Source organism: Halyomorpha halys, unplaced genomic scaffold (genome assembly GCF_000696795.3).
Source record: "Halyomorpha halys isolate HHAL.00 unplaced genomic scaffold, Hhal_1.1 Scaffold703.1, whole genome shotgun sequence".
Taxonomy (NCBI): Eukaryota; Metazoa; Arthropoda; class Insecta; order Hemiptera; family Pentatomidae; genus Halyomorpha; species Halyomorpha halys.
This window is the reverse complement of record NW_027113054.1, coordinates 101,458-116,530: the sequence shown is the minus strand read 5'-3', so window position 1 is coordinate 116,530 and position 15,073 is coordinate 101,458. Positions and strand designations below refer to the sequence as shown.

Genomic DNA, 15,073 nt, shown 5'->3' with positions numbered 1-15,073 from the left:
GGATAAAATTTGAATTATTTATTTTAAATTAGTCTTTTAGTTTGTACTTGGTATGATTTAGTTGACTTATACAATGCTCATTAGTAATTTTGTAACTCTTATAATATCACTAATAGTTGTTTCTATTAAGAAACGGAAAGTATCAGTGTTTGTTCATTGAACTTTTATACTTGTATTTATGAACTAATATTATTAGCTTTCTTTATGAAACAAGGTTCTGGAGTCTATCTTCAGTAGTGAAGGAAACTACACCAGTGATATTGAAAAGAGAAGGAAGAAAGGCCACTGTAAAGTGAAATTCTGTCCTCTGGAGCTTAAGTACATATCCCAGTACCAAGAGTTTAATATGTAAGACTGTATTTGAGTCTATCATGTAGTGGATGACTAAATATATAATAGTTATAACTGAGCCAAGAAGGCTGTGGAAGTGAGAGTGGGGAGACAAAGGGTTAAAAGGGCAGACAAAGGGATTCGGAGTTTGGTGACCGAAGGAGAAGGTTCCTCAAAACAGGTGCTGGTAGCAGAGATTGCACAGAAGGTAAAAGTGCCAACATTTGAGAGACTACTAGAGTTTTATATTTGTGAAAGTGGAAATAGTGTTGCCAGTGACAAGTGAAGTCTTAGTTTTCATCACTGATATAAAAGACCATTCCAAAGGGAATCTATTGTGAATAATTGTAAAGGTTGCCAAAGCAGAGTTAATTTAATTTAGTTTGTATCTATAGATAAACCAGGGATTGTTCCCAGCAATAACTTATATCATTCTCAATATAAATGAAAATCATAGTACTTTTATCTTGTATTTATTTTTAATATTTTATTTTATCTTTTATGTAAATAAATTTTTGTCTAAGAATTCCAACTCGTACATTTATTACAATCATGACATATGTCTCAGAAATATGGATCATTAATGCCTCAATCCACAAAGGCTGTTAGGCACAGAAATGGATTTATAGAGAAGAGTGGCAGGAAAATCCAGACATGAAAGAATAAAAAAACATAGAATATGAGAGTTGATGGAGGTGAAACAGATACTTCCAATCATTGTAGAAAACAGATTATGCTAATTTAGACATGTTAAAAGAATGTTTGCAATAAGAGTTCTTAAGATAACTATGAAATGGGAAGTAGAAGAAACAAGAAAAAAAAGACCCAGAGTTAAATGGAAAGATGAGGTGGAAGGAAGTTTGTCATGGTATCAGCGAAGTGAAAGGTCTTGAATAGTGAAGAGTAAAAAAAAACTTAAATTTTTTTTTTAACCTACAACTCATGAAAGGGTCAGGGGAGCAATAGTTTGTAAGGAAGTACTGTTACTAGACCAATGGTTGTGCAAGGAGGTGATTTGGTCAGAATCACCACCAGATTTTTACCCAATTAAGGGTAACCACTTCATGTTGCTGGTGGACCCCAGAGGGCTGTCTCACGACTACAGTGAAACTAAAAACAATTGTCTGCCACGGGGAGATTTGAACCCGGGTGCTTGGAGTTGGTAGCACAGTACCTTACCACTGAGCTACCCACTTCCCTAGGAAAAAAGAAGGTAAAAAAAACTACATTATAGGAAAATTTCTTTAAAAAAAAGATTCAAAAATTCTTGAATAAAAGTATTTAATTGATAAAATAATAGTCACCAGGTTTGTCTTTTGCTCATCAAATTCCTCTCTGAGTTTAGCAATTTCAAGCTCTTGTTTTTTCTCCAGTTCTTGAATTTCAGAAGCATGGTGATTTTCAAGTCTAAAATTATATAATAATTGTAGTCAGATAAGCATAGATATGAAATGATAAACTTATGTTTTGATTTATATAATTAAATTGTTAATGTAAATAAAGTAAAAAATCAGAAAAATTTTTAATTCTAAAGATGTATCTAGGACTGGTTCCTGAGTAAAGGGTTAATGTGATTGTCGATTTAAAGTAACAAGAAACAAATTAAACCAAGATAAAAATCTTAACTATTTAGAAAAGATAATTTTAAAAAAAATTATAATAAATATTTACCTCAATAATTCTTCTTGAAGAGTGGTACAACTAGAGCATTCTTTGCTATTCTCAGCACATTTCTGCAAAGAACCTAACCTTTCTTTCAACAGTTCACACTTTTTACATAACGTGTCAATCCAAGTATCTCCAGGTTCTACTTTATCCATAATTTCCGCACTCGGATTCAGAATCCTCGCAAGAACATAAACCTCCCTCGCCATTCTCTCAACTACATCCTTTAACCTTTCCTCATCTTTCGAGTCCTGAGTAAGCTCTCTACAGAATTTGACATATAAGAATTGTATTTCCGACAAAAGGCTACTCTCCTCCAGAGCTCCCTGCTCACCTTCCACATCAGAATACTCGGCATTACATATAACGGAGACCCTGGCATCGAGCAAAGACTTATGGGCGACGACATCGACAAACTGAGCCAAGAGAGCACGTGTTTTTTCCTCATCTTCAACAGTAGGCCTATTATGAACATTGTTCTCTTTTTTCAAAGTCTCCAACCTCTTCTGATACTCGTTCTGAAGCTTTTTAACAGCACTATTCATATCGTTTTTCAAATTATCGTCAGCCAGTGACGCCCACATTTCTAAATTAGCTCTTTCTTTGACAATTCCTGAAAATCTAGTCTGGTTTTCACTTTCTATATAACTGTGGTAAGTTTCTGAGCATTGACTGAGTACTTGTGAGATTTCGGCTTGGATCAGCTCTTGGTTGACGGCTTCTTGTGCCATTGACCAAGCTGCTTGAAGGCAATCATTGTTCTTACTTAGGCCTGCATCATCAGCTAGACTTTCAACAGCAAAAGCTTCAGCAAGTTTATCAACAACAGAATTTATATAACTTTCAACTTTTGCATCAAGTGAATTTTTCTTATTCAACAGCTCAGCAATGATAGGGTCTGCTTTCTTTCTTTCTTTCACTTTCCTGCTGGCTCGTTTTACACCCTGCTGTGTTAGATGTTTGGCGAGCGACTTGACCAAATAATCCAGTGACGTTTCCATGCTGGGCTTACCTCCACTTATTTTGTTGTCCAAACCAGTAATCAGCCTCTCAGCATCAGTCAGATCTAGACTCTTACTTTCCATTACGGCATCATGCAACCTGCCAATCAGAACGGATTCATAAGCCAACTTCTCAGCCAACAAATTCAACTTGGCTTCATTCGTCCATTGGCCAGATTTAATCAATGATTCCTTCTTTTTGGCTAGTACAATCAGTTTAGCTCTTAGAAGATTTTCCATTTTTTTCACCTCATTCACCATCTCTTCTTTTTGACCACTATCAACTTCGTCGCACTCTCCATTAAATAATTTCAGTTCAATTTGCTTTCCATCATTCGAGCTCTCTTGGGCTGCTGCTAATTTCGCTTCTAAATTTCTCAGTCTTAGTAAAACCTAAAACATATATATTATTAGCTAAATTTGTTCGGCACAAGGTCTAAAAGTTATAATCATAAAAAATAATAATCTGCACATATATCACCTTCAAGGGTTCAGAGCTAGTTGCACTATCCAGAGATTTTCTCCTGAGCCTGTCTCCTTTGCTATCAATTTCTTTTGGTGCGGGAGCGATAACAGCTTTTGCTATACCACTAGCGGGGATCTCAATACTACTCATTTTGCTTTCGAGCTCTGAAAGTTTCTCTTCAAGCTCTTTGCATATTGTAAAGGATTCTCGTCCTTTTAGAGATAAAGATCTTCTCTTTTCTCTTGTTTCTGTTTTTGCCAATTTTTGCTTTAATGTTCTTATCTACAAATAAAAAAAAATAGATTAATCATTAAACATTTCAGAAGTAAACTGCTTAGAATAAACTAATAGATTTTATAATGAATAATGAAAAACAGAAGTGGCTGCATTTTTTTTTTTATTGACACAAATTAAATCTAGTTAGAACCAATAAATAGAAATGAACTTTGATTACTAATAGTTCATACAGGTCATTGCAGACTTAAAAGACATTTTATTTATTTATTTAAAAGATTTGTGGAGTAGTTAATATGGACAGGCCCTATAAACTGCTCTACATTATATTGCAGATTGGTTGTTCCTTTTAGATTTCATTAAAAAATCAAAAAGGTTCAACAAAGAGGAATAATAATCATTATAAGAATTATTCCATTGGCAGAAAAGACTAATAGACCCATTTGCTGGATACATTTCCCTCCAATATCACCACTACCAGTACCAGTAGTTAAGACCAAATCCCACAGTTTTATTTTATTGATATATTATACTGTAAGATAAGCTTGTAATTTGGTATCATGAAATCAAATCAAACATTAAAATGTTATTTTAAAAAAATTAAATTATTTAATTTAGGATATAATCAATCAGAAATAAATTATTATTAAAAACAATAACAATAAAAAAACAAACTAAACTTTGAAGCATCTCAATATTCATAATTTCTAGAGCCTCTTCCTCTTTAAATATTTTAATAATTTATAATTACCTGCTTTTCTGCTCCTGACAACTTGGTAGCAAGATCTTGTATCCTGGCAGCCATTAGATTACTACTGGCATCGGCTTCCATCTTCATACTGATCCCCTCTTGCCGAGCACTCACCAGGCTCAATTCCAACCAATCGCACTGTGCTTGAGATTCACGCAATTCCCGCTTCAGTGCCCTAATCTCACTGACTGCCTTTTCGAACCTTGATCTCAGATCTGTGTACTCCTCAATCATCCTAAGACATCATTATTTCTTATAACATTTAACATATTTAATTTTTTATAGTATAATTTATATTTATGTTTAGTAGATCTCAATAAATAATACATGAGCCTTTCAGTTAGCAGAATGAGGCAGTCATTTATATCACTTTTATAGATTTTTGACTTTCTTTATCTTGTTGTGAGGATACTTTATTATATTTTTTTTGTTCAATAACACTTTTGATAACAGAAAAAAAGTATCTAGTGCCAAGTGATATACTATTGAGCAGAAACAATTATTTACTGTGCATAAATTTTATAGAAAAATAAAATAATTCTACTTAAAAGATTTCACACTTTTACTGATGACATCAATCATATAAAATATATTATTAAACTAAATTATTAAATATATAATAAAAATAACAATGAATCGATTTACTGAATTGATCAAAAATAGTAGAACACACAATTTCATGAGATCAAATTCTTCAAATAAGACTTTTTTTACTAACGGCTCACTCGGTAATGCCAATAATTCAAAGTAAATAAAATAAAAACTGATAAAATAATCCTCAATAACCTAAGACGAAACCTCCACAAAACAATAATATAACCTCTTTAATAAATGAAATACATGAATATTATATAATTTGATGTTAAATCGTTTGGTTTTTTTCATATTAGGATAAGAGTTGTGCAACTGTAAGAGTTGATGATATTATCACTTTTTTGTACCGACTCTATAACATGTCAGCAATCTGTTGCACTATAACAGTCTACTACACAGGTAAATATGATTGAAATTTAGCTGAGTAACAAAATGGCGAGTAAGCTATATTTTATATAACTTATAAATAAGGTTTTACACTTATTCTACTAGAAATGACAAATTATTAATATTATATTATTTTTGGAAATTTGAATACTATGTTAAAAAAAAAAAACAGTTATTATTATCAATTATATTTAAAAATATAACCTGGGTTGAAAAGAATATGTAATTTAAATTAAAAACAAAACAAAAAACTATAAGTTATTGTGAATTGATAAATATGAATCAGAAAAAAATAATCAATAAATGAATGCTATTGCATTATTATAAAATCAAGAAATTATCATGCTATTGCTAAATATATTTATTTTATTAATATTTTGTATTCTATTTAAATATGATTAAGCATCAAATTAAAACTTTTTTAATTTTGAATACTATGTTAAAAAAAAGAAAAGCTAGTTATTATTATTACCGATGATAATAAAAAATATAATCTGGGTTTAAGGATATGTAATTTCAATTTTTGTTTAAAAAACTTTAGTTATTTTGGAGAGATAAATATCAGAAAAAAAATCAACAAAAATCAAGAAATGTGGACTATTGCACTATTGTGCCAATCAATATATTATCAAACTATTTTTCATCAAATATAAATTATATTGATTTCATTCAAATTTCTTTTTCTATTTACTAAACATGATTATGAATTAAATTAAAACTTTTAAATTTAGGAAAATGAAATAAAGCAAGTTTATAAAGAATTTTCAACCAATTTATTCAATTTTGTTAGAAAAAGAAAATTGTTTTTTTTTTTTGGGGGAAAGATACAAGTTCGATTCTAGCTATAATATTATCAAAATTTATTTTTTGTAGATTTATTCTAAATAGAAAATGTTAAAGGGCTTTAAGGAAAAAAAAATTAGGCAAGCTTCATCAAAATTGTTAAAAGCTATTATGCTATGATGCTACAGTCAATAGAAGAAATATTTAAGTTATTCACATATTGCGCAATTTGGCACAGGAATCTAAAAATAAAAACAAAAAAGGACTAAATTGGTGAACTCGTTCAAAAGATAATATTCAATTTATATTTTGAAGGCTTGCGAACAGTGATTCCAAAACACTTTATCTTCTTCCTTTGTTTTCATAAATGGCTGAGACACAATTCTAAGAATTATCATGGGATGATCAGTGACTCTAGTACCAAATCTTTGGACTATCAATCCAGTAGTTTCTGAGAAAAGCCATAAATGATGGATGACGCGTGGTGGACAGACTTTGTTTTTTCTTGGTTGGTTACAAAGGTTCATTATTAAATAAACAACAAACAAATATTCAAACTGATAATTTAACCGAAAGGGGGTGATGGTAGCAGCGTGGTAATGCGCCAGTCTGCCAACCCATAGATTGCGAGTTCGAGCCCGGCCCTACCTGGGATTTTTTTCAAGCACGAAATTATGTAATACTCACTCATAATCTTCCCCCGGGCATTTGTGAGGCCTGTCAGCCAATGGGTGGCACTCACAAAAATAGGCGTGGGAGTGACGGACCCATCGTATGAAAACCACGTCAGGAAACAAACGAGCGATGTTTTCTTAAGTACATCTTGCGAGGCCTAGGGCCTTCATGGTCTGTTGCGCAAATGAAAAAAAACCCTAAAAAAACCGGAAAAAACAAAATGAATTCAACCCTAAAACATAATCTTAAAACATTTATAAAACTAATATACTGTACCTAATTGATAATCTAATAACTATAAAGATTAAAAAAAAAAATAAATATCAAAGATAAACTTACCTGTCCTTGTCAAGTCGAGAAAGATCCAGAGTGAGATCAATGTTGGTCAAATCGGAAAGAGAATCTACACTCCTCGCCCGCCCCGAGCCTGGGCGCAGCTTGGCGTAAAGGGCTTCATTTTCCTCAATAGCAGAAGCGAGCCTTGTTTCTAATCTCTCCACTTCACTAGCCAATCTTTCAGATAATTGCTTGGCCTCGTTGAATTGGTTAAGAGTAACCGATAACCGGTTGTTAGCTTCATCTAGTTCATTCTCAGCATTGACCAAGGCCCTTTCCCATTCATCTTTGTCATCAGAATACCTACAAAAAAATTTATTAACTATTGTTATGGATAGATGAGACATTAAAAATTTTTAAAAATAAAATTGAATATTATAAATTAGAAGGTATGGCAAATATATTATGTGTTTAATGGAATGATTATTAACAGAAACAAAACCCATTTTCGATGTTAGATATTTAAACCTTCAACTGCTCCAGCCACATATAACTGGGTAGAGAAACCCATATCTCCACTGCTCCAGCCACATATATGTGGGTTCTAAATACAACCCACATATATGTGGACAGCAATATAAATTACTGTCATAAAACAAATTTAATAAATACTAAAGTGTACTAACCTGTTCTTTAACAATTCTAACTCTGCTGAATCTCTAGCCCTAAGTTTTCCACTTTCCTCTTCTCTTTTAATCAGATCCTCCACCTTCAACAATAAAAATAAAATATTTCAGTGATTACTTCGATATTTTATTATTAATGGTTTGATTTTTCAGTATATTTGAATATATTAAAATTCAAATAACAAACCTTTCTTTCTAGAGCAACCAGATCAGCATTCCTCTTTTTATCCTTAATATCTTCAGTGTTAATGGTTTTCTCTCGAAAGATATAGTCAGTTTTATCTTCAACAATATCTTTTGCCTAAAATAAAATGATAAAAAAATGTTTTATCAATATTTAGCATACAATAAAGAAAAATATGTGTACATATTTTTATGATTACAATTTTAATTTGGAATTGGGTCATGATGTATAGGAACATGTGATCCTGCACATGATATGATATGGATGAGATGTCACGTACAGATGTCAGGAGAGAACAGTGTCTGGAGTAGCCAATCCTGTACTACGGTACCGTTTATCTGACATCTACCCTTCACCTAACGGAACTGCTGCCTTTGATAAATCATTTATTACCCAAGCTGCATATCACTGGAACTCCATTCACTCTAATATACGTCATGTACCAATCCTTATATTTAATTACTGTTTCATTAACCAATCTATTCCGATATCATAATAGTGCAGATGTAACTACCCTTTTGTTTTGTTTTTTATGTATTTAGTCAGTTAGTTTTTAAAACTTTTTTTTTTATCTCTGCATTTAAAATTAATCAATTTTAATATAAGTTATAATCAAGTGTGGCCACACTGTTTTTGGCCAATCTATGTTGTAAAATTAAAATTACCTTATAATTGTTCATATAGGAACCTAGCCCCAGAATAATAATCTATTTTTCATTTCATTTCATGATTTTGGAAGCCCCTAGCAGCAACGTTATGAGCCCAGTATTTTATTGTTAATTAATAGTATTACTGTGAGAAGGCAACACTGCATGAGCGGGTAACACTGGAGAAGAAACCTAGGGAAAGGAGGTTACATGGGGTTTTTTGTCATAATAAAAACGAGTGAACATTTTTTTGAACTCGTGAAAGGTATTTTTTGTTAGATTATTACTATTACCTCTTACAGTCATCCATGGAGTTGTCAAAGAAGCTTTATTTGATGTCGTACCAGAAAAGTGGTCAGGAATAGATGAAGACTCTATTGAATGTTGAGGTGATTTAAAACATTAGGTATCTATTCAGCAATGTTTTATTGAAATAAACTATTTATTTGTTGTATTATGAATAAATTTTGATTTGAAATAATTGTTTCTAATGTATTAACGCAGATTATACTTGAGCAATTATCTGAAGTTTCCTGAAGGTATTTGTTTCACCCTTCCTTTCTTATTTTTATTATTTAAAACTATTAGCTCCTTACAATAACTATTATTAAAAAATGTATGCCTCCAAAAATTTGACGTCTCACCTGGGCATTGGTTGCCTCATCACCTGCTGTTTCCTTTAGGTCCTGCTTGAGTGAAGAACCCATAACAAGCCCAAAACAAAGTTTATTACAGTGTAATCTCGATATTTATGTTTTGAAGTAAGTATTCAAAAACTATGGCTTTTTTACTATAGATTTAAGATTTCTGTCAAGTATAGGAATAATCATTTCTAGAAACCACAAATAAGAAAAAATATTGAGGTTATATGTATGTTGCTATGGCTCCTTTAATAGACCAGACCAGTATCAATGTTCATTTTTATATTAATCATTTGATGGGTGAACAAAAAAATTAATAAATACTAGAGGGGTACCCAAGTTTTTATTAGTATTTATTAATCCCCCCCCCTCATTCCTGCCTAATGGTAGAGCAACTTCCATTTATTTATTTTTTTAATAATTTATATATTGTTATTTACAACTGTATAAAAATATATACAACAAGTAAATTTGCTGTAGGTGACATAGTGACATGATACAAACATGTGGAGAATCTACCCATTGATAGAGCTCCAATTACTTCCATTTTAAAAATAATAAAACTGTTCATTTAATTGTACTACTCATTGCTCAAATTGTATTATTTTTTCAATATAGTGTAAGCAGCAAAAACAAATAAATTTCAAGAGTTTATCCCATTATTTTAATTTGTAATACAATTTATTAAACCTTATATATAAAATAAAATATTACACGGTGAATACCAAAATCTTTTTTTTATATAATAGAGAGAAATAAAAGGAATGAAAAATATTTTCACACTTCAATTGAAAATAAATTACTGAGAAATACAAATTTTAGAAAGAATAAAAAAAAATTTAAACATTATTTATATAAAGTTGATATAATCTAATTTTGATCAAAATTATAAAATAAATATTTTTCTCTTAATTTTGAGCGAATTGTAATGGCCTAATTTTTTTATTGTTTAAATAATATAATTTGTGCCCAAGTTAAGTCTCAAACATTCTTTGTTATATCTTTAAATGTTCAACATTTCGGCCAATTTGGCGATTCTCGAGGACAATCTATCAAACAACAGGCTTTTATGATAAATTCATTTTTAACAAACTACATTGTTACTAATAAATTAGCATACCTTAAATATAAATTTACACCTCACATCCACTAATTTAAAAATAACTTTAAGAAATAATAAAGAGTGTTTAGAGACTTAACTTGGATACAAATTATTTTATTTAAACAATAAAAACCAGTCTCAAAAAAGTGAAAAGCTTATATATAAATTAATTTTGTATTTTATGCCAGGTGAAATTCATAATGAAAAATAAATTTGTTAACATAAGCATATGTTTGCTTTGTGTAGAAAAAAAAATCTGTAAAAATGTAGAAACAAATAGTTGAGTACATAATTATATTTAAATATATTATATAATTTACTTTAAAACTGGGATATAATAAAAATTTAAAAAGACTTATTAAAAAAAAAAATGACCAAACTACCTTAGAATCAGAAGAGAGATGAGTGGCTGTTATCATTTCTTGGCTTGATACAGAATCCAGAGTTGATCTACGAGAGTTCGGAGGTGATGACCTTGACCTTTTATTTCCTAACCCGCGCCATTTAGACACACCTCTGTAAATTAAATAATGATTAGTTTAAACAATGCTAAGGAATATGGAATTACTTTAGATAATATTTCACTGTTGACAAATATTTTATATTTTCAACTAATAACGGTATTTCGAGTCAAATTTAAATACACTGAGCATACCATCATGTTGCGATCAATAAAATTTTAAGGCTCCTCAGGATCAAACTGTGCTCTTGAGCAGTTTCTGATTGCAGGTCATTTATTGATTGCTTCATTTCATCACTAAGTTCAAACTTACCAATGTATTTTGCATACATTCAGAATATTTTTTTGATTTTAGATCATATGTTTTTAAAATGTGAAATGAGTTAATTTACTCATAATTATGCTATTTGTAATAGATTACCAATATGAATTTGTATTGTATTGTATCAATGGCAATGGAATATAGGTAATCCACAGCGCAAAAGCTGGGTCTCAAAGACCTATAGTAAGTGATATTTATTTGTCTAACATTCTGGATCTCTGAACTAAATAATTTTTCTTTTTTATGTTACATAATCCATTTCCAAATAAATAATTACAATAACTGTTCCATTTGAAAAACCAAAGTATCTAATTGCAAACATAGCACCATTAGTACAACCTAGCGGCTGAAAGAAACAAAGCTTAGCTCCCCAGTGACCTCTGGGAGCAGAAGATATAGACTATTGAATTTTTAAACTCACAATGTGTGAGTAGAGCTCACAAAGCGGTTTTCTGGCTGAGGGAAGAGAAGGAATTATGGGAGTAGAGACATACATACAATACCATAATAACGTACAACCATGCAATACCATTAATGGCACACATCTGAGTAAGTTCACCTCTAATTTTCTTGTACTACTTCAACCTTCATCTTATATTTCATTACTACCACATCATTTCATTGATAGCTACAATTTCCATTGACACCAAATCAAAATTTATTACAGTCAAACCAGAAATATTTTATTTTGGCCACCCTCTAAAACCATGTAAATTATTCAATTTTTTCCCCCTTCAATTTATAATGCAAGTGGGGGTATATTTCCTTTCAATTAAATTTCTTACATACCGTCCACTCATTATAAAATTAAAGACTCACTTCATACAGTAATAAATGTATAACATATTCAACCAGTGATTCCTAAACCGACTGCCACAGCGAATACCAGAGCAATAATATTTAATTTTTACAAAGATTTTATAAATTAGAATTAGATCCATTTATACAAAATGGTAGAACCATCGTCTCCACTCACTACCACTCATAAGCCATTAAGACTTAGAAATAAATACATAATTTAGAAACGCTCTATGTATTTTAGTACTGAATCCTTCATGCATTGTAGTAGAACTTTGTTAACTTATTTTTTCATATGGGCAACTATTATTAATGGTTATCTTTTAAACATTATCTTCTCAATCTTCCTCCTTGTGCCACATTTTGTGTGAAGGAACCTCAATTCAACATTGCCAAACCTCAGGGTCCTCGCAGAGTTGTTTGAGCGTTTTTCTTACAATCCTTTCAGAGTGGCTTCTTGCCAGTTTCTATCATCTTTCTGAATTTGTGGTCCTCACTTGTCAAACATGACGGAACTACTTCAGCTGCAACTATTTCTATGGTGGGTTTAAGCACAGGAATTTTCAGCTCCTCCCTAATCCTTTCATTTCTTACGGGTTATCTTCTAGTTTTTCCTGCAGTTCTCCATAAGTGCTTCACTTCAGCTCCTGTGATTCTGCTTATCTGCTTGTCGTGCATAATCCATCACTCAGTCCCTACCCTAGTAGGGAGATATACTGATTTACTGCTATTTCCAAAGGAGTGAAACAGATTCAAAGAGCTATAATATTGGCTCGAAACAAGCGGACTGTCTATACTTACAAATATTATATTATACATAAATTACCTTTGATATTTTGTGTTTTAATAAATGTTAGAGCATTTAATTAGCACTGCTTTTCTTGCATATTCAATCGCTTTAAGGATATTTATGTTACCTTACAAGGGTGCGGATAATTTTTTCTTTTAAACTAACAAGGGTGCCATGAATTTTTTTTTTAACTCTGAAAGGGTGTCTTAGCAAAAAAAAGTAAGGGAACTGCTGCGATAGATCCACCTCTTGTATTGTGGGTTAATACTTCTTGAGAACACTAAAAAAAATAATTACTTTACAATGAAAATTAAATTTTGTTTTCCCTGTCATCTAGACTGATTTACAGATTGATTGCAGACAACCCAATATAGTTTAGATTTTTTTCTAAACAGGTTGTCTGATTTAGAATTATTTTTAAAGCTGGGTATGTATTCAGACGGTGTGCTGCTAAAGCTTCTATCTTATAAAGACATGGTTGTCTTTAACATTGAATATGAAACATTATCTTTCTTGCAGAACAAATTCTCATTTAATAATAGTAATAATATGTCCTAAATTATAGCTAAATAAAAATAGTGCAAAGAAGTAGTCAGGGGTGCAGTAAATGGAGAGAAGAACACTAATAAGAAAAAGTCATTTTATTTATGCTATTTCACCCTTTCAATTTCAATCTTTTATCAGCCAGAACTACTGTAAAAGTTCTGCGAGACTGCAATAGTTCTGCTTGATAAAAACCTGCAATTCCGATTGAAACAACAAAAAATAAAATAAATTTTGCTAAATGTTCTCCCCTCCATTTATATTGTTGCTATATCTCCTGTGTGGTGTCAACAATGTCCACACTATTAAATATATAAATAATTTGGATAGCTAAGTTTTCAGTTTTAGCCATTGAAATATCTACCTTGCTCTTTCTTTAACCCGAGACATGGGTGTTCGGTTTAAGGGCGGCGAAGGAGGCAGAGCCTCTCCCCATTCGCCACTTTCTCTCCTTCCGCCCTCTGATGCTGTTCTGTACTCGTCATCGGAGGAGAACAGGAGGGACCTAGGGGTAGGCATCCCAACCGAATCAACGGTACCCCTGTCCCTGCAAACCATGCTTGTTAATAAAAACAATACACATAACAAAATACAGTTAATAATAAAAAAAAACAACACTAAGTTCAAGCTTTATTGAAATGTCAAAAACAGCAAATTATTTATTGGTTATAATTTTATAAATAAATACTTATAAAAAACAAATAAAAAATGTGATTTTTCTAAAGCTGACATTTAGAACTAAGTAAAACATAATATATCATTTTCGAATTAAAATTTAACTCCTTCAGATTATCATTTATCTCCAATATCTGTAGCACAAATTATCATAAACTCTGTGATAATAAACCATTTTGTGGCGATTGAATTCTATGACAATAAGATTGTTTACATTATGTCAAAGTTCTCAGATTTACATAAAAGTATAGATCTATCGGCACTATAGATATAAGATAACCCATTTATCAGCTATAACTCACGTATATTGAGTCCTTTAATTTTCTGTTGGATCAAAGCTAATGTATAATTAGTGGGGGGTGTAATGTTATACTTAGTTCGAATTAATAATCAAATTTTAATGACTAAAAGTTAGTAATCAATAGAGAATGGCTTATCAGAATAAACAAAGGGAAAAATTAAAGTGTATAAAAAAAAAAATAGATTAGTGTGGTCAGAGCTTTGTCTAAAGATGGAAAGATTCATTCATTCACTAAAAAAGATCATAAAGAGACTTTTATTATAATAGTGATTTCCATAAAAAGTGACTTCAATAGAAAAACCTCTACTCCAAAATCATAAATTTTTAGAGTGGCTTCCACTTCAAAAGATCTTTTTTTTTTTCCTTTTATATACATCCATCAAATATGATCACCATAATTTTATAACCCACTATTGCATTTAATAATGAAACTTGATAGAGAACTAAGTGACTACATGATTTTTAAAGTTAAAAATCATTTTACAAGATGTGAAATTAAAAATAATATTGTTAAGATATCAGTTTTTTTGAATGAAGAGTTCTGAAATCAATAAACACATTCTATTTGAAAACTGTCTTTTTTTTTATTATTATTATTATTATTTTTTTTTTAAGATTGAATAAATAATTACACAATGAATAAAACTGATTAAAATAGTAGACATTTTCTAATTCAATATGAAAAAACTAGTAAGTTAATTGTAAAAGAATACTTGAAATCAATATATTTTACCTCAATAAAGCTTGTACTTAGGAAAATGA

General features: G+C 30.8%; 1 protein-coding gene across 3 annotated transcripts in view; it reads right to left on the bottom strand.

The window, feature by feature from the left end:
- The window catches only part of LOC106685497 (protein outspread), a 104,266-nt gene that overhangs the window by 20,020 nt on the left and 69,173 nt on the right, over positions 1 to 15,073 (bottom strand). For 2 of the 3 annotated variants that reach the window (XM_067050689.1, XM_067050691.1), the window contains exons 10-18: positions 13,700 to 13,882; positions 10,806 to 10,938; positions 8,036 to 8,149; positions 7,849 to 7,931; positions 7,226 to 7,525; positions 4,448 to 4,682; positions 3,478 to 3,744; positions 2,002 to 3,389; positions 1,635 to 1,737 (exon numbers count right to left, since the gene is read on the bottom strand). In XM_067050689.1, coding sequence (XP_066906790.1) covers positions 1,635 to 1,737; positions 2,002 to 3,389; positions 3,478 to 3,744; positions 4,448 to 4,682; positions 7,226 to 7,525; positions 7,849 to 7,931; positions 8,036 to 8,149; positions 10,806 to 10,938; positions 13,700 to 13,882 — 2,806 coding nt within the window. The remainder of the gene's footprint in view (positions 1 to 1,634; positions 1,738 to 2,001; positions 3,390 to 3,477; positions 3,745 to 4,447; positions 4,683 to 7,225; positions 7,526 to 7,848; positions 7,932 to 8,035; positions 8,150 to 10,805; positions 10,939 to 13,699; positions 13,883 to 15,073) is intronic. The other variant, XM_067050690.1, reaches the window with a different exon arrangement.